Source organism: Rhinatrema bivittatum, chromosome 6, assembly GCF_901001135.1.
Source record: "Rhinatrema bivittatum chromosome 6, aRhiBiv1.1, whole genome shotgun sequence".
Taxonomy (NCBI): Eukaryota; Metazoa; Chordata; class Amphibia; order Gymnophiona; family Rhinatrematidae; genus Rhinatrema; species Rhinatrema bivittatum.
The window spans coordinates 325205050-325224270 of NC_042620.1; the positions used below are offsets into that span (position 1 = coordinate 325205050).

A 19221-nucleotide genomic window follows, 5' to 3' on the forward strand; every position below is an offset into this window, starting at 1 on the left:
CCTTCACAGAGTAGAAGGATGAAGGGCATCCATCTCCCAATTAAAAAAAGAAAAGAAAAAAAGAAAAAAAAACAGGGATGGGTTCATGGGCTTATAGGTATTACCAATTATTAGGCTTTTCAATATTTGATGATAGTTAATGTGACTTTCAAGGCATTCTTCACTTTCGGTGCATGTCCGGCATGACTCCTTGCTTCAATGACAGGGGAAAAGAAAAACTGATACTTCACACATTTCCAGCATTGCCCTCTGCTTCATGGCAGAGAGCTATGCTGCCGCTTACCCAACTAATCAAACTTAATATTTCACTTGGAAGCAGCTCCAGCACTGCTCTCTACATTAATGGTGGGGGTGAAAAGGGAATTAGAACATAAGGTTACTAAGAGCCAAGAGAAACAGTTAAGTATGAGAACAAATGTGTGAAGCTTGCTGGGCAGACTGGATGGACCGGTTGGTCTTCTTCTGCCGTCATTTCTATGTTTCTATGTTTCTATTACTAGTGAGAGGCTGGCTTCACAGACAGGGGGGAGCTGCCTGACCCTCACTCCTGACTTCCCCCATGTCCCAGCTAGTGAATGGTGTGTGGGTGAGGGGGGGGGGAGGATGGTGAAGGGTGAGACAGCTCCCTCCCTGCATTACTAGTGAGAGGCTGGCTTCACAGAGAGGGGGGAGCTGCCTGACCCTCACTCCTGACTTCCCCCATGTCCCAGCTAGTGAATGGTGTGTGGGTGAGGGGGGGGGGGAGGAGGATGGTGAAGTCTGAGACAGCTCCCTCCCTGCATTACTAGTGAGAGGCTGGCTTCACAGACAGGGGGGAGCTGCCTGACCCTCACTCCTGACTTCCCCCATGTCCCAGCTAGTGAATGGTGTGTGGGTGAGGGGGGGGGGGAGGATGGTGAAGTCTGAGACAGCTCCCTCCCTGCATTACTAGTGAGAGGCTGGCTTCACAGACAGGGGGGAGCTGCCTGACCCTCACTCCTGACTTCCCCCATGTCCCAGCTAGTGAATGGTGTGTGGGTGAGGGGGGGGGGGGGGAGGATGGTGAAGTCTGAGACAGCTCCCTCCCTGCATTACTAGTGAGAGGCTGGCTTCACAGACAGGGGGGAGCTGCCTGACCCTCACTCCTGACTTCCCCCATGTCCCAGCTAGTGAATGGTGTGTGGGTGAGGGGGGGGGGGGAGGATGGTGAAGTCTGAGACAGCTCCCTCCCTGCATTACTAGTGAGAGGCTGGCTTCACAGACAGGGGGGAGCTGCCTGACCCTCACTCCTGACTTCCCCCATGTCCCAGCTAGTGAATGGTGTGTGGGTGAGGGGGGGGGGGGGGAGGATGGTGAAGTCTGAGACAGCTCCCTCCCTGCATTACTAGTGAGAGGCTGGCTTCACAGACAGGGGGGAGCTGCCTGACCCTCACTCCTGACTTCCCCCATGTCCCAGCTAGTGAATGGTGTGTGGGTGAGGGGGGGGGGGGGGGAGGAGGATGGTGAAGTCTGAGACAGCTCCCTCCCTGCATTACTAGTGAGAGGCTGGCTTCACAGACAGGGGGGAGCTGCCTGACCCTCACTCAAGCAGAGAAGCCCTTCTTACAAAGCTGAGCTAGTGAGTTAAGTAGGAGGAAAAGTAAACATACTGGTGCCAGTGTGGCTACTTAAAAAATACACTTACCAACAATCAATTACATATATTTGAACTGTGTACAGTTCCAGCCAGGACCACCTTTCTAAAATGCACAGTGATTGGCAAATTCAACATGCACTAGCATTTCAGGTGCCTGCTAACAAAAATAATAAACAAACAAGTTCTAGTCACGTGAGTGCTGATCATTACATTACTTTTTTTGTCAAGCTTCCAACTGTTTCCATTTCACATCCCCCCAACCATTACCTCAGTGGTAACCTTGATAACATCAATAGATAAGAGCACAGCCAGCCAATAGGAATACATACATACATATTCATTCCTAAGTGACCTTTACTGACCTGGGAAGTGTGAACACTTTGTTTCATTTTCTGTTGGTGTTCATGAGTTTCCAGTTCCATTTCCCATCCCCCCAACCATCACCTCAGTGGTAACCTTGGTAACATCAATAGATAAGAGGGCAGCCAGCCAATAGGAACACATATTCATTCCTAACTGACCTTCAGTGACCTGGAAAGTGTCTATTTGTATCATTTTGAGTTAGTGCGCACTAACTCCCCGTTAGTGCGCACTAATCGGAAAAAACGATTTTTAACGATTTTTCAACGAAATAATCGTGCCAAACACGATTTTCTTCTCCTGCCACACGATTTCTATCGTTAAGACGATATGGAAAACGATTCACATCTCTAGAGGCAATGCATTCAAATATACCTCATAAATATTCATTGTGGATATCCTGGACTGGCGTTGCTGACCCCTGGGATAAATTATCAAAAACATATTCACCAGAAAATTGAATTATTCGAAAGTATGATGTGAAAGCAGCAGATCTTCACAGGGAACTGCAAGAAACGTACCTGGAGCAAATTCAAAGGATGGATGAAGAGAAAAAGACAAAATATATGGATTAAAATGATCAAGTCATGCAGAGTACATGGCATTTGGTTTATCAGATCAATGTGTCTGTATACTGCGGCAAGGAGAAGAATCTGCCACATGTGGATGACCTGCTAGTAGTAACAACAGGTGACGAGTTTCTACAAGAAGGAAAGACTTTTCTTTTTTTTTTTCTAGAGACCAAGAATGAACTAAAAGAATTTGGAGAGCTCAGATGTTTGTTTGGCATTGATGTAGAGAGAAATGCAGAAAAAAAAATTGTCACAGTCAAAAGAACTATACTGAACAAAACACATTTTGGAATATGACTCGAAGCTAGTATTAATGCCTGTCGACCAAACCCCTTCAGAAGAATAAGAATCAATTCTGTGTGCAAAGATTTGGACTCATTAAACAAGAGAACTATAGCAAATCACATTCGTGCGAGTGAGAGGGTGCTGGAAACACACTTCACGTCACTGGATAGGGGCATGGGGTGGTGCTGCTGCCATGTGACTAACCCTCTAATCTGCCGCCCCATCCTGACCTCATCAGCAAAGGCCAGGCTTGAAAGGTGTCCTGTAATATATGCTAACGTGCGCAATACTGAGCCGACCTTTGATGATCTCGGGCTGTGGGAGTCGTTCAGAGTGCTGGCAGCCCAGAGCAGGAACAGAGCTGGTGCCAGCAATTAGGGACAGCTGAAGGCAATCTGCTTCCTGGGGCAAGGGATGGGATGAAATCCCTGCTAAGAAACCCAAAAGGGCAGGCCCTCAGCATCTCACCATTCCAAAAAATAATAATTCTGGTATCACCTCAGTAACAGCTACACAAACACCTTCTACTGCAAGAAATTTTGTGAAAACAGCACAAAACCCTTCAAAAAAAGGACATTCTGAACTTAACTAGCAAACCTGCCATAGCAGCATAGCAAACTAAGTCCTAGAACTCAAATAGCAGCAGGTGTACTGGTGTTCTAGGGCCTATAGTAATAGGTGAAAGGCTGCCTCTTCCCAGGTACAAATTGCTAGGGAAGCCCGCATGGTTTGGTTCAAGCATCTGCAGTTAGAGCTGCACGGGGCTGCAGATGTTCGAACCCTGCAGGAATGATTGGGGCAGCAGGCTAGGAGCCCGCTGCCGCTTCTTGTCAGCTTGGGTAAGTCGCCTTGCCCTGCACGGCCTGGGGTACAAACTTTACTAAAGGTTTTCTCCCATGCTGTATCTATGAGACCCTTAGCTTGTGAGTCCTCTGGAAATGGGGAAATAACCACGGCACCTGCAGGTAATCACTTTGAAGTGCCAAAAAGTGGAATATAAACTGGTAATAAAGAGCCCTCCACAGATACAGAGGGAATGTTTTCACTGCGGGGCTGCAGGAGGGGGGAGATGCCCGTATTTAAGCAGGAACGCGATGACTTAGAAGTGCCAGTCGGAGCAGGGGATGAATGGGACTTGGAAGACCGAGGAAAACAGGATGCAGGGATTGGTGACCGCATCCAAAGTCTATAGTGCATGGCACACCCCTTTTTAAAGCTGCTGGTGCCTTCGTGCGCACCGTTGTGCCCTATGGATGCTATGCCTCTGGTGCTGGATTGTACTGAGTGGCTACTACTTAACTGTTTTGAGCAACTGGGGCTTCCATACTGCTGCGTAAGTGCGCTTGCTTGCTTGCTTCCTGTTTCTGTACGAGTTGAGGTGCTGACTACTTACAGCTCCTTTTTGCCTTGTTAATAAAAGCAGTGCTGGCTTTTCTGTTCTTGCAAAGAAGAAACCACCTTGGCTTATTTGTTTTCCCTTTAGAAGGCTTTTTCTTTTCAGTACTAACTCTGTAATGCCACAAAGCTTAAACAATTTAACAGAAATAAGCACAGATAAGCTATTCCTCGTACCTTGAAAGAAAGTAATCTAGTATAGAAATTCAGCTAAATTATAGATGCCAGCCCCTGTCTTTTTTATAGTAGTCGTCTCATTAACTAAACTCTGTCGGTAGTGCTAGTTTTGAAAGAACTTGGCGTTATCTGTTGTTACCGTAGAAGACTCAGTTTGATTTCATTTTGTATTACAAACCTCCTACCATTTTTTTAGGTTTGCCAGGAACGTCTGGACCCCCTGGTGCTCCAGGGCCACAAGGAAGGGCTGGTCTAGATGGCAAGCCAGGGTTGCCTGGTCTTTCAGGCCAAAAGGTTAGAAAATTGTTGGGGGATATTTATTTATTTTTCCATCATGTACTTAGAGTGCCTGAATGTAGCCATCTCTTGCTTTTAAAGGTGCGATTCTGCTGCTGGCCTCCAAACAATGCTCGCTCCTTTTATTCTTTTGTGGGGATGTTTAGTTCTCGCAGTCCTACGTTTCTTTTACTCCCGTTAACCATTCGGCGTGAATGATGCATATCATGTTAAGTCCCTTCCTTCGTGCTTGGCGAGGATGGGTGATCGTTGCGTGACTCTGCTGCTTTAATTTAAAACAGCATTTTCCAAAAACAAGTCCAGTAGATTGCCTCGCACGCTCTCCTCCTCCCCCCCCCCCCCCCACGGTGCTGCGGGGGGTGGGCGAGCTTTGGGGCTCATGGTCCCGTACTGCCTGCCGAGCCAGTGCTGTGGTGGAGAAAGCCATCGGGGTGGGGAGGCGAAACGGGGAAGGGGGGGAGGAGAGGAAATGGGTGATGAGGTTAGATGGGAAAGGGGTGATGGAGGGTGAGAAGGAAAGGCATGGGGGAGACGGAGAAACGATGAGAGACAGAACGAGGAAAAGAAATCTGAAAACAGGCCAGATGGAAACCAAAAACAGTATGGTGGGGAAGAAAGGGTCATTTGCAACCTAAATACCATCTTAAATGGCTAATTATTTTCCAATTTTGTGATATTTTACTTGTTAAATGGGCAGTGTAGCCACTCACGTTTCACTGACGTGCTCTTGCTAGCTCCATCTCCTGCAAAACCTTTGGTACATTTTTGGGGGTAGGAGGGTGTTGGGGGCTCTGTGTCCAGTCTCCTCAGACCTTGCCTCTCTATGAAAGTGACTTGTGCTTGTGTTTTTGTTTTCTCTCCCAGCTTCATTAACCCACCCTCAGAAATGGTGGAATGACTTTCCTTTTTCAGTTTGAGGCTGTGGCGGTTTTCTTATTAATCTGCATCCTTATTTTGTTTTCATAGGGTGAGCCTGGATTTGGTCTCCCGGGACCTGTAGGGCCTCCAGGTCCTCCAGGTTTGAAAGGATCTCCAGGGTCAAAAGGTCAGCCTGGCTTCCCAGGAAACCCTGGCCTTCCAGGGCGTCTGGGGGTTGATGGGCTGCCAGGACCAAAAGGTAAAGAACTGACGCGACAGCGCTGTAATATAATCCCCATTCAGAAAGGGCGACTAGTCTTTATTTTTAGTTATTTAAGTGTTTTTATATTCCGATAACCATATGCACATCGTATCGGTTTACACAGAACGTGTAACAATGATAGAAAGAAATGCATTGAACAATTTGGTTATATGGTAAACAGAGAAAAAAGCATAACATTATAAGAGGAGCGAACATAACTGTTGATTTAAGCATATATATATATATTGGATACTATATACACTGTTTGAATATTTGGTAACAAGGTGTGTTTGTAGTGTGTTGTATCTCATTAAAACTAGAGGGTAGATGGCTGTTGACATAATATATATGTAAAGTAGTAAGGCACGTGTAGAGAGCGGTTAATAACATTAATGGTAGGGGGTGGATTTCTATGGGTGTTGGTGGGTATTAGGGGTAGGCTAGCTTGAACAGCCAAGTTTTCAGTTTTTTTTTAAATTTGTGTATGCAGGGTTCGATGCGTAGGTCGGGAGGCATAGAGTTCCAGTTGATGGGCCCTGCTGTTGAGGGTGCTCTGTCCCTAGTGGAGGATCGTTGGGTAGTTTTAGGAGAGGGGATGTGAAGGGTTTCTTCGTAGGCAGATCTGGTTGGCTTGTTGGAGGTATTGAGGTGTAAGGAGTTATTTAGCCAGTTGATGTGCTGGTTGTGTAAGGTTTTGTAAGGAATTCTAGATGAGATCGGGAGCCAGTGTAGGTCTCTTTGGATGGGTGTGATGTGGTCTTTTCTCTGGGTATTGGTGAGTATTCTGGCAGTGGCGTTCTGTAATAGCTGGAGGGGTTTGATGGAGGTGGGGAGGCCTGATAGGAGAGCGTTACAGTAGTCTATCTTAGTCACAGCCACCAGCTTCCTGCAGCAGCTTTTTCAAAGTTCTGCAGCGATTACTTGGCACATTTGCATAATTTTGCATAAAGTTGCTCATCTCTTGTTAGGCAAAAAAAAAAACCTTTTACTTTGTTTTTCAGCGAAGGAACCACTCGCCATTCAGAACTGAGTTTTGAACGGGGATTGGTCTGTTCACCTCAGTGTGAAGTGAATAAATGAATATTAAGTTCTGGGAGCCATTTAATATTCAGCCCAGCAAAAGGGGCCGTTCTCCTCCTGCCGGGCTTTAGGGACCTTTGCGGGGGAGGGGGGTGTGGCGTGGGAGATTTGGGCCCCCCACTTTTTTTTTTTTTTTTAGTTAGGGGGATGGGGACAGAATCAGAGCGCTCCTGGTCTGCTACTCTCCTTATCAAGGAGGGGTATCCAAATGGCACTGACCCACGTTTTTGTTAATCTGTATCATCCAGATAACTTTAGGGCAGCTTATTGGCTACCAGAGTTATTCGGATAACGTTTGTCTGGCTAACGGTGAATATCAGTAATAACCACACAAAATGAAAACACCCTCCAAGACTGCGCCCAGTGCCGCACGTTTCTGTCAGGTAAATTCTGTGAGGCTTAGCCATTTGCCCAGACAAACTTTAGCTGGGAGGTGGGTGGAAAACTTCAAACACCAGGTTTTGTCCCAGTAGCTCTAAACGTTAGCTTCCTCTATACCACATTACAGGGTGGGGGAGCTTCACTATGGGGTAGAATTTTTTATAAATACGCAGGCGCTACCCGGTGCAGACACACGGATGCGCAATTTTATAACATGCGCGCACCAGTCCAATTGAGCGGACTGGGAGGGAACTTCCCTACCCCCTACCCTACCCGCCCTTCCCATTCCCCTCTTGAACCCCTAAATTTATTTTACTTTTTTTTTTTTTGGCACAAGTGGGCCATCAGGAGGCAAATGACACTAAATGTTGGTAGAGGTGGGATTTCCTGCGATAGGAGTGGCAGTAATTGTTAGATGGGCTTTTCATTTTAAGAGAATATTATTGTGATTTGAATATGCAACCTTAAAACCACTGCAGTTACTTCAGAATGCCGCTGCCAGAATCCTGACTGGGAAAAGAAAATCTGCCACATAACCCCCATACTCAACAATTTACATTGGCTACTGGTAGAAAAAAGAATAGAGTTCAAAGTTCTTACAATTCTACACAAGACAATTCATAAAGTAGACAACACAGCCCTGGACAATATCATACATATACATAGGTCACTATGTACGACAAGGTCAACAAGTAAACTTCATCTAGATGTTCCATCACTACCACAAGCCAAATTGTCCTCCACAAGAAACAGAGCCATCTCCATCATTGGCCCGAAATTATGGAACTCGTTACCTCATCACCTGAGCTCTCAAGAAAACATTAAATCTTTTAAAAAAGATCTTAAAACTTGGCTACTCAGCCAAACACTCAAAGACAGCATAGGATAAGTCTACAGACCACACCCATTGCGTGTCCCACCTTGGCCATGCAATCTCCCTCCAACGACTACCTCTCTGACTCACAGAAACCTTCTCGATGTTTTTCTCTGTATCAGCTGTCCCCTTACATGATTTGAGCACAGGTATATACCTAACTATATTGTATATATTGATTGGTATTAAGTTATTGTTCAGAACCAGTTTCTGGTTTTCTGTTAAATGCTTTAAATGTAACAGGTTGTTGTAAATGTAAACTGGAGTGAAGGCAATTTCTGCTATACCTCGGTATATAAAAAAAAATGCTAAATAAATAAATATGCGCAATGCTGTACAGAAAAGAGTACAAACAAGAGAGAGTCCCTACTGCTTGGAGTTTACAATCTTGTCAAGACAGACGAGACACAAAGACAAGAAACAAATAAGAAGCTTTAAGTCAAATCGGTGAGACCGTGACTGAGAAGGACTAAAGAAGAGAGATCATTGCCTGATGCTAACCGCTATCTTCAAACAAGTTTAGGGATATAAAATGTGCCACTCCCAAGAAACATGAAGGAAGAAGACAGTCTTCCAAGGGGCCATGTGTGTTCATGGTTAATGAGAAAGTAATTCCTCATGGCCTAATATCAGCCTTGTTGCATTTCATGTAACTATAGCAAAAAAGACATACCATTGTACATGCATCAGAGATGGGATAAGATTCAGGACTACAAAACTGAAGCAATGCTGTAGGTCAGATTGGACAACTGGTCAAGCTGTAGAGCTCCTGTCTGCTTCCTGAAGCCGAGTGTCCCAGAACAGTAATGCTCTCCTCTGACAAAGACGGAATAGAATTGATATCCAAGGCAGGTAACCGTGGTCCTTGAGTGCCTCAAACAGAGCTGATTTTCAGGATGTCCACAGCAGTTTCCCGTGCTGGCCCAGCTTTCTGGAACTTGCTTCTTAAGGAGTTGAGAGTCCGGAAGAATTACTTGACGTTCAGCAAGTTTGTTAAAGTTTGGCTATTCACCCCGGCCTTCTAACTGTAGTTGGGGAAGGAGGGAGAGGGTAAATAATGATGCTAATTAGGCTATTATTATAGATGAGGTTTGGTTTGGGTCATGATGGACTTGTGTAAAATATTTTCTGTGGGTGTTTGATTTTGTATTTATCTGGATGATTAGGTTTATGTATTATATTTAATTTTGTATTTTTATTCTGGGCTTTGGTATTTATTTTATGTTATGTGCTCTTGCCTTGGGCTTTTGGGGAGAGGCAAGTTGTAAATGTGAAAATAAATGCATTTGTATAAACCGCTTGGAGAAGCCATTTGGAAAGCAGCTGAATATTTTCCTTGCAGCTGAGCGTCCGTACATTTGCAGTAGGGGCCGGGTGCAATTGGTATGTGACTTAATCTTTCTTGCAGAAGGAGGCAGCTTCATTTTGTTTTCTGTATTCTTTCTATGTGAATGTGAATATTTATATGTAACCCTTTTTCAGGGAATAGCGATGATTCCAAACGACCATAAAATAATTTCTTTACGTGGGCTAGCTCCTCAGTGCTTTCCCCAACTCTTGTGTTTCCCTGGGCCAGGGGTGGGGGGGAGGATAACCTTCTGTGTGTGTTACCCTTGCTCTTCAAGACAGGTAGCTGACAAAATAGGCAGGATTCACTGGGTGGCTGTTCAAGATAATTTTTACTGATACTGATGGGAGGGAAATCAATAAAGTGAATAACTAAAATGTCCAAATACGTCCATATTCCTTGTCTTTAGTGTAGTACAAGTTTATTTGATGTATTCCTCTGTGGAAGTGTCCCCAGTTACAGAAACTTGGAACTTGTAATCCATCCATGATGTGGCATGAACGTCTGTCCCAAGGGGTTGGGATATCCTAGCCTGGGCAGAAGTCCCTTTTCCCAACAGAACCCGATTCCAGAAGGGCTCTCCCGATCTTCACCCGCCCGTGTCCTGGTTCTCAGGCTGGAAACTCCGGTCGGGGGTCTCCCGATGGTCTTCTTCTCCAACTGCTCTTCAAAAGAAAAGGTCACTGACTCTCCTGAGGGAAGGGCCAATTCTGGAACCGATATTACAGTCCAGATCTGGGCAGGGAAGGGGGCAGCAAAAATACTTCCTTCCCCAAAAAAAGGAAAGTTCAATCTGGCAAAAACACTCGATCTAAATCCCAGGTCTGTACGGCCTCCTCTTACAGAAATGAAGGAGAGTACGGATCCCCTCCCGCGCCTCTGGAGAGGGGGTTACGGGAATGAAGGAGAGTACGGATTCCCTCCCGCGCCTCTGGAGAGGGGGTTACGGGAATGAAGGAGAGTATGGATTCCCTCCCGCGCCTCTGGAGAGGGGGTTACGGGAATGAAGGAGAGTACGGATCCCCTCCCGCGCCTCTGGAGAGGGGGATACGGGAATGAAGGAGAGTACGGATCCCCACCCGCCCCTCTGGAGAGGGGGTTACGGGAATGAAGGAGAGTACGGACCCCTCTCGCCCCTCTGGAGAGGGGGTTACGGGAATGAAGGAGAGTACGGATCCCCTCCCGCCCCTCTGGAGAGGGGGTTACGGGAATGAAGGAGAGTACGGATCCCCTCCCGCCCCTCTGGAGAGGGGGTTACGGGAATGAAGGAGAGTACGGATCCCCTCCCGCCCCTCTGGAGAGGGGGTTACGGGAATGAAGGAGAGTGCGGACCCCTCCCGCGCCTCTGGAGAGAGGGTTACGGGAATGAAGGAGAGTACGGACCCCTCCCGCCCCTCTGGAGAGGGGGTTACGGGAATGAAAGAAAGTACGGACCCCTCCCACGCCTCTGGAGAGGGGGTTACGGGAATGAAGGAGAGTACGGACCCCTCCCGCGCCTCTGGAGAGGGGGTTACAGGCTACCAGAAGGTGCAGGTCAGAACCAGCAAAAATCCTAAATCTCTGATATAAAAATAGAACCCCCCCCCCTCTCTAAATTCCTTTTCCCTGCTGTCCGTCTCCTCTCTATGCTTTGCTAGAGAGCAGAGGTCGTTCCTTCCTGCCTCTTTATCACATGGCATGGTCTAACCCCCCCATGCCTGCCTCTTCCTGCAGACGTCTGGGGCAGGTGCAGTACTGAATGGCACCGCCTGTAATACTGAGGACTGGAATAAGGGCTGGGGAGTGGGCCCCAAGGTCTCTTCATGTATTTTAATGTTTGTAATTTCAGTTTACATTCCTATGTAGGATGAAGGGTGTTTCTAATTGTATGGCAGGGCCTTGGCCTTAAGGGTCCACTTTTACTGCTCTTTCTTCAGTGCATCACCTAACTTTGCTCACCGTATGGAGTTTGAATGAATCTGTAAAACTTTTTTATAAAAATATCTTGAGGCGCATGTGATGGGACATCAAAAGTTTTCATTGTATAAAAATAATGCACAATGTGTTTTTAGGTGATCCTGGACTAAATGGACACACGGGTTTGCCAGGACCACCAGGGACTCCTGGAATTGGTGGCATTGGCCCTCCAGGACCGATTGGCCCTCCGGGACCTGCCGGCACCCCAGGTAACACTCAGCCTCTGATCCTTTTATGTGTCTCAGTGAACCAGGACGGGGAGCTGCTTCCAGAGGGCGAAAAACAGTCAAAAGTAACTTCAGTGCAAGGAAATTTGGGGGAAGGGTTCGTTTCTGAATTGTGTTTACTTGACTATTAACGGCGTACGGCTCACTTTACGCCTCTTTCATATTTTTATTTTCTTTTATGGAAACAGCTGCATTTACAAAAATACAGATTCTGTTCTGCCGCCTCTCCTAGCGCTGATCTACTAAGGCTTTCCTCTCATTTTGGGTCTCTTAGTAAATCGGGATCGAGCTGAGAGCCTGGACCCTATTTACTAAGCGTTTTTACCCCAGATCCAGAATGGGAGGCTGCCTTTGGTAAGCCCGCCCCTAGATAAGGGAAAACGCCAGTATAAAATAGGATCGGCACGGGCCCCTGAAAGCTTTCTTTCCTGCTTTATTCATTCGGATGAAACTAATTATTAAACGTTCAGTAGCTTCGAGCTGGTGATCCAGTCGTTTGGGCACAGGGATGGAAATGGGGGCCAAAGCTTGCAGTTTGTGCTGGGCCCTGTAACAGAAGTGCAGGCCGTAGAGCCCGGGCATGAGATAAATGTTAGTGCCCAGCGGTGCTGACGCTGCAAAACCTTCTTCAGTGAGCTCTGCCCCAAGACCCTGCAGGAAAATGCATAATATGTTCAGCCTCCGGCCATTCACGTTTGCTTCCTCCTTTGTGGGAGATTCTTGAAAGCAACTGTTAAAATATTTGGGGATTTTTATTAATTTGCTCGGATAAGAGGAAGGAACTGATGGGAATGGGTTTTTTTTTTCCTGCTGAATGTTAATCGTAAGAACAGCTTTGTTTCAGGCAAAGAGTGAAGGAAAGTACACGTCTGCTTCCTTTCCGTGGTGTATTTTTTATTCTCCCCATAAAAATCGTGACGGCAGTAAACGTGTGTGAAAAGTGCTGCAGGACGTTTGTTGGGAAGAGACTTAAACTTTGGGCCACGGGGAGGAGCTGCAGACTTGAATAACAAAAGATGCCCTCAGAAAGCTGCCAGCAAACCCTAACTTTTTTATTTTCTTGGCCCGCCTTTGCCCCAAACTGACTCCCAACCGTTGGTGGTCTTCAAGAAATAATGATGCCTGGCCTCCCCTGATCTTCCGGTTTCCCCTGTCCATTGTGATTAAACATCACGAAGCTCAGTGTGTAGCTGTGCATTGTCCCCTGAGTTTTTAAAGCAAACTTCTGCCCGTGAGTTCACCGTGAAGGTTCACGGGTCAGCAGCCTGTCTTGTGCACTGAGTTATGCTTACTCTTTGGGAGGGGTAACTTATGCGTATAACTTATTAAAATCAGACACATGCAGAAAAGTTCCATCTTCTTCTCCCTCCCAGAACGCCTTTCGTCTATAAGTATGCGTGCAGCTGAGATTTAGGTGCCCTGAGACCTGGGCTGCTTTATAACAATCCGTTGCGGTATAAAATGCAGTTTTATGCATGTGAATAGCTTTGAAACTTGTGCTCTGAAGCAGACTAAAGGCTAATTTAGCTGGTTATAATTAAAAACTAGCTAAGTGAACTGGATATCTTAACTCCTTCCCAGAATGCCTCTTTTTTTTTTTTTTTTTCAAATTTAGTTAGATTTTAGCTGGATTGGGGTCTGAATATGCAAAACCTTGCCATTTTAGATGGCAAACTTGTAAGTTATTCGTCTGTAAATGCAATGAATATTGACCTCAGAGTCTCGGAGAGGCACATCAGAGTGATGCAACGAATGGTACTTCAGGAAGATATCTGAAGCGCTCTTTTTATACCATATGCCAGGGATGGGTCATGCAAATAAACAAAATAAACTTTTAGATGTCTACTATGAATTAATACGTTAAAGAAAAGCAACCTTCTGTCTCAACCTGGTGTTAATTTGTTCTTACATCCTAAAAAATGTCAGGTTCTTAGAAAATATATGTTGCTTAAGTTCTAATTTTATTATGGGCTAGATCATCGTGCTACCAGAAATGCGTTTGCTAAAATGTGCGTAGCATTGTGTTCATGAAATGAGATGGTTGTGAGCAAGCTTCTGTGCACCAGCATTGACTTTCTCCCACACCTTCTGCAGAGGCACTGGTTGATTACCACATTGATTACATTAATTAGGATGAAGCATTTGATGAGTTTTTCTAATTAGAGCACTTTCATGCACCCATGATTTACAGCACAGATTGTCAAATTTATAATACCAAAATCATTTCACGTCATCCCACCCGACTGTTACTATTGCATGAACCTTTTGCAGCTTCCACTCAAAATCTAGGAGACGGCCTATGCCACAGTTGCCCTGTTCTCAAATGATCGTTGCTGTTAGCTGTTCCACTGAAGGACTAGTGTTTGAGAGAGCTGGTTACTAACAGCATGCCACGCTTGATCTGTTGTGCATGGCCGAGATGTTGACTAATGCTCACTGATCTGGCCGTTCTGCCTTCTGTCACTTTGATTCGGCATCCGGTGGTCCGGAATCAGCATGGATTAATCTCTCTTGCAGCGCCTTTGAAAACTCTCATTTGTTCAATGCAAATGGAATATTGCAAAGTATTCCTGGAGACCCTTGCTTCACTAATAAGACTTCATCATTTTAGATTCCAAATTCTCCCTGTCAGATGAATTTATTCCAAATTCGGAAGCAGTGTTGCAAAGGTCTTTAGCATTTTGACATTGCTGGTTATAGAAGGGGGCGTGGGTTCTATGGGAGAGGGGTGAGAGGTAATTTCTCTCTGCCGCGATCGTGGCTTCGTTTCCTAGGAAGCTGTCCGTCTCATACAAGTCAGAGGGTCTTGGTTTGTTTTTTTTTGCTATGATTGTCTGAGCAGTCATCGTGTGCTCAGATCTCATCCCTTCTGTATAGGGAGCGCTTCATGTCATAGTGTTACCCTCTTAATCTTGTATGAGGCTCACAGCATTCCTGGCCTTTGAAACAGCAGTACCGCTTCATTGACGCACTGACCAGTTTCGTGCAGCGGTTCCTCAGTCTTCAGGGGTTTCTGCTTTTCACTGGTCCCAGGAGGCACTGGTATTGGGTTGCAGCTCAAGCTGCATTTCCACGGTCACTGCGCCTTAGGTTATTCGGACTGCGCATACTGTAGGATAAGGACTGAAAATTGGACACTTCAGCTGCAGTGGTTTGTTTTTTTTTAAATCTCGCCAGCGAAAAGTAACCCCCAATAAAGGGGGTGGGGGTGGATTTAATTGCTGTTGCTTGAAGAAGGGTCTCAGATATTGGGTAAGAAGTGGCATAGTGGCCCCCTAATTGGATCGGTTGTGGGAGTAACCATGAGATGGGAAAGACCCATCAAGCACAGAAAATTCCTTCGAGTACTGCTGCTTCAAAGTAGCTGGAAGGGTTTCCTTTCCGGTCTCCGTAGGACTGTGTTTCTCGGTGGGAACCGTTTCTTTGAGTGCATTCTTGTTCTAACCCTCGTGTGCTTACTTTTTTCTAACACAATCTCGCCCTGATGCCCTTACTTGCAACTCATAATGGCGTCAACTTGCCGATGGGCCTTAAACCTGCTGATCTTTCACCCTCAGGTCGACCAGGTACTGTGGTTTTTCTGCCAGAGCAATTTTTTTCTTTGTGCAAAAATCTATTGAATGTATTGAGGAAAAAGAGGGAATTTGCAGTAAGTGCCTGAGCAGCTGGAGCTGCGCTCAAGTCAAGATCACACAAAAGAGCATCAAGTAACCCAGGATTATTTCCATTCAGATTTCCCAAGCCTGCTTGTCAGATTTGTGTTGTCTTTCAATATAGTCCTCTCCCTGCCCCCACCTATCCCATTCACAATAAGGTATATATACTTCAACAATCTGAATAGTATGCAGCCTGACACGTCGAGATAAGAGGGGGTCCCAGGACTCCAGTAACAGCGCTGAGCCTAAGGCGGGGGGTGGCAGACGGGTTCTGCTCTGGCGGTAGTGGCGCTGAGCGCGGGAGCGATTGATCATACATCGTGGAGCGTCGCTCACAGGTTGACCGCTCACATAACATTTTTCTTTGTGCTATACCCAGAAATTCAATGCTGCTACTGGCGCTGAAAAATTGTTGGTTTAAAAAGATTGTTGCTGACATGAAAAAAAAAACCCTAATCGCTTCTTGGCGAGAGCATGGGTGCTGAGAATAAGGCGCTTGGGAGGGACAAGGCCCTAGTGGGTGGGGAGGAGGTGGAAAATCAGAGATGAAGGGAAGGGAAACACCCCCCCCCCCCCCCCAAAAAAAGTATCAGGCTTAGCTGTAAGAACGTCACCTCATGCATTCTTGCCATGCGCGAGTGCTGCGCAGTTGAGATCCTGAGAATGCGCAGGACGATAGAATCCCAACGCGGGTTCCATTTCACGTTCTCTTGAATTTTACCATCGCTTGGTAACCTCTAAATTCCTGTTCCAATCTGGTGAAGTTTTGTGCTTAAAAACAAATCCCGTATTTGCTCTTTTCCACAGGCATCCGATTATTTGCCTGTGCTTTCTGTCATGGCCATGCCGCTCAGTACTTGCGTGGTTAATGAACTGCGCAGGGTTACTCGGGGACAGGTTCCAGCTTTTACCATCCATTCCCTGACGTGGTTGTGATTTAGTGTGATTGTTTGAACGTGAGTGGGAGTGAGGTTGAAATTTTGGGTTTCAGAACTGGGCATTTCCGTGTGTGGGGCACAGTTACCAGCGCGTGTAATTCGATCTTTGTCCATTTCCACTGTTCCTGACCCTGGGGTTTAGAGTTTAGAGGTCAGTGTAGGCCGGAGGGGCTTGTGTCATGCCTTCAGTGACTTTTTGGAGGAAGGAAGGAGGCTGATCTGTATCTCTTGAGCAATAGACCACAATATCTACCTTCTCAAGTCATAAAATGCATATTTGTGCATTCTTTCATCTATCAATTAAAGCATTTATGGGAATAAAATGATACAAAGACTTTTTTTTTTTTTTTTTGCTTAACTGGATGAAATGAATTCTCCCCTTCCCAGGAGCATTAAGGATTTAGTTTCAGGCCTAGCAGGTCATTACTGGTCAGTCCATGAGCTGCAGCAGATCATTACTGTAAAAACATAATTAAAAATGAGCCAAAGATAGTAATGGTTTCATTGGTCATTTCCAGACGGTTCAGTCCAACATCAGGATGTGGCCCATTACTACTTTACTTTTCCTAGTTCATAATCTCATGACCAAGTTACGCTCTGCTTCTTGGTTTTGTTTTTTCCCTCTATTGAATACGCTTAGCACCTCTGCACCGGCTTTCCTTTTAGATCTACCAGTATGTGTAAAACAGAGATACTCCGGGTATGTTTGAAACTATCAGATGATTAAAATTGCAAGAGAGAATGCAGCTGTGGTAGCAGTGGTCCTACCTGGAAGGCTGAGAAGGGAGAGCCAGGGCCTCGGGAAACGCAGCCTCTCTCGCCCCTAGCTCCACTCACCGAACAATAAATGCGATGCATACTGACACAGCTTTCTTACACCTCTGCTCTCTCAGGTCCCAGGTATGAGGCAGCTGGAGTGCAGATTGAGGGCAGTGCTCATATGTGCCCCTTTTCTGGGGGGGGGGGGACGGGGGGACTGCTAGATCACTTGGGATCTAACCCCTAGTAGGAGCTCAGGCACCATGGAGCCATTTGCAACTTTCCCATTCTCTCCCAGCTCATCTAGCCCGGCCATTGCAGTCACAGTTCCCAGCCAGGGGCCACAGACCTCCATTAATGCAGTAATGCGGGCCCCGAGTCTGGCTGCTAAGTATCACTGTTGAGCCACATGGTCTATGAACATTGCGCCTTCAGCATTCCTGGCTGGCCCAAGAAGCAGAGTGTAGGTCCTCCTAATTATAGCACGCAACGCTTCCACTGAGCCACGGGGCTGGCTCTGTCCATGTGGTGCTGGAAAGTCACACACCCAAAAGAACATCAGGCACTAGCAACATTGCACTCAACCAGCAGCTTTCTTTTCTGTAGGGGTTAACAGAAGCTCCTCATTTTGCTTGAGTCTGATGAGAACCTTCCTTTCCCACGGGGGCAGTGCCTAAATAATGTTCCATTACAATCTAGGATTCCAGGGACTTTCGGGTGAAAAAGGTGACCCTGGTCCTCCTGGATTTGCGGTCCCCGGTCTTCCAGGTGACAGAGGGAGTCCAGGATCGCCTGGAGAGCGGGGATTCCCAGGCCCTCTGGGTCCTCCAGGACCGTCGGGTCGAGATGGATCACCAGGACTTCCAGGTGCGTTTGTACAAGTTGAAAGCAAGACACGGTTATGATCTTGCTACTTACGAGGTCATTACTAACACAGAACGGTAAAACCATACAGTGTACTTGCATAACGATTTCCTATGTATTTGAAGTTTTAATTGATAGCTTTATATATTTTTAAATTCTGAATAAAAGATCAGGATAAGAAGGACCTCAGACGTTGCCAATGTGAAGGATCTGGATCAGGCATTGTATTTTGTGACAGGTTTCAGGATGCAGATTAGGCTGTTTTATACATTAGCATAAAGACTGGGGAAAATCAGCAATTCATCTTTAACTTAAAAGTGATTATACTTTTTCAATTAGGTGCTAAAGGTGAAATGGGTGTGATGGGACCTCCGGGTCTGGTGGGCCCACCTGGAATTCCGGGCAATTCTGGCTTTCCGGGTTCTAAAGGTAAAATTTTGTTTCACTACGTCAACCTATCTGTTTAGGAAATAGCAGTGACTTAATGCGGGAATATCAAAGTAGGTTCTCCCGACTTACCCACTCGCTCGTACTATATCTGTTCAACCGTTGTGGCCTTTTGCCTGTCTAGGTTTTTTTTTTACTGAAAATACTGAGAGCTAATATTCCATGTTTTGTCATGGGAATATTCCAGGTATCGATGGTGTGCCAGGACAGCCTGGCCTGCCTGGTGCTAGTGGCCCGAAAGGTGCTAAAGGTGAACCTGGCATACAGGGTCTTCCAGGAATCGTTGATCCAGGGACGCTGGGATCGAAAGGAGAAAAAGGAGAGCCAGGTGCACCAGGTGAGATGACATGTACTGCTCTGCACAAAGGATTAAAAGAAATAGAATTTAAGATAAACATCAAACTCAAGTGGCAGCTGAACTGCCTTAACTCCAGACACATATTCATGAACAATGTTCAGAAGAAGCAAGTAAAGTGCATGTTAATGCCGAGGGTAAAATGCACACACAAAAGTACATGCGATAATGTGGATAGTAATACAAAAACTTTACTACATCTCCCAGAGGTGTAGTTAGATTGTTTTGCATTTAATAAATTTATGTAACATTTTGCAGGTGTTAACATGTATTTTTTTTTTGCTGTGCTAATAGTTGTTTAGTGTAATGTTGCATCTTATTACCAAAATATATAAATGAGTAACACCCCAGTGAATTTTAAATTTTGCAAATTATTAAATTATTAATGACAATTCTCTGCTCACAACCAAGTCTTTGTTTAAATGACCACTGAAAAATTTTTTTTGGAAGGTCAACTGCAATGTGTGGTGAAACACTTGCAAGCTGCCTAATTATGTAAAACCGCAAAATTTTTA

At 45.8% G+C, this 19221-nt stretch overlaps 1 protein-coding gene across 5 annotated transcripts in view; it reads left to right on the forward strand.

Annotated features, from left to right (window-relative positions):
- COL4A5 (collagen type IV alpha 5 chain) overlaps positions 1-19221 on the forward strand; it is a 346840-nt gene that overhangs the window by 224909 nt on the left and 102710 nt on the right. For 3 of the 5 annotated variants that reach the window (XM_029607611.1, XM_029607612.1, XM_029607614.1), the window contains exons 28-34: positions 4601-4698; positions 5668-5818; positions 11556-11669; positions 15245-15253; positions 17740-17907; positions 18244-18333; positions 18539-18688. In XM_029607611.1, coding sequence (XP_029463471.1) covers positions 4601-4698; positions 5668-5818; positions 11556-11669; positions 15245-15253; positions 17740-17907; positions 18244-18333; positions 18539-18688 — 780 coding nt within the window. The remainder of the gene's footprint in view (positions 1-4600; positions 4699-5667; positions 5819-11555; positions 11670-15244; positions 15254-17739; positions 17908-18243; positions 18334-18538; positions 18689-19221) is intronic. The other 2 variants (XM_029607613.1, XM_029607615.1) reach the window with 1 other exon arrangement.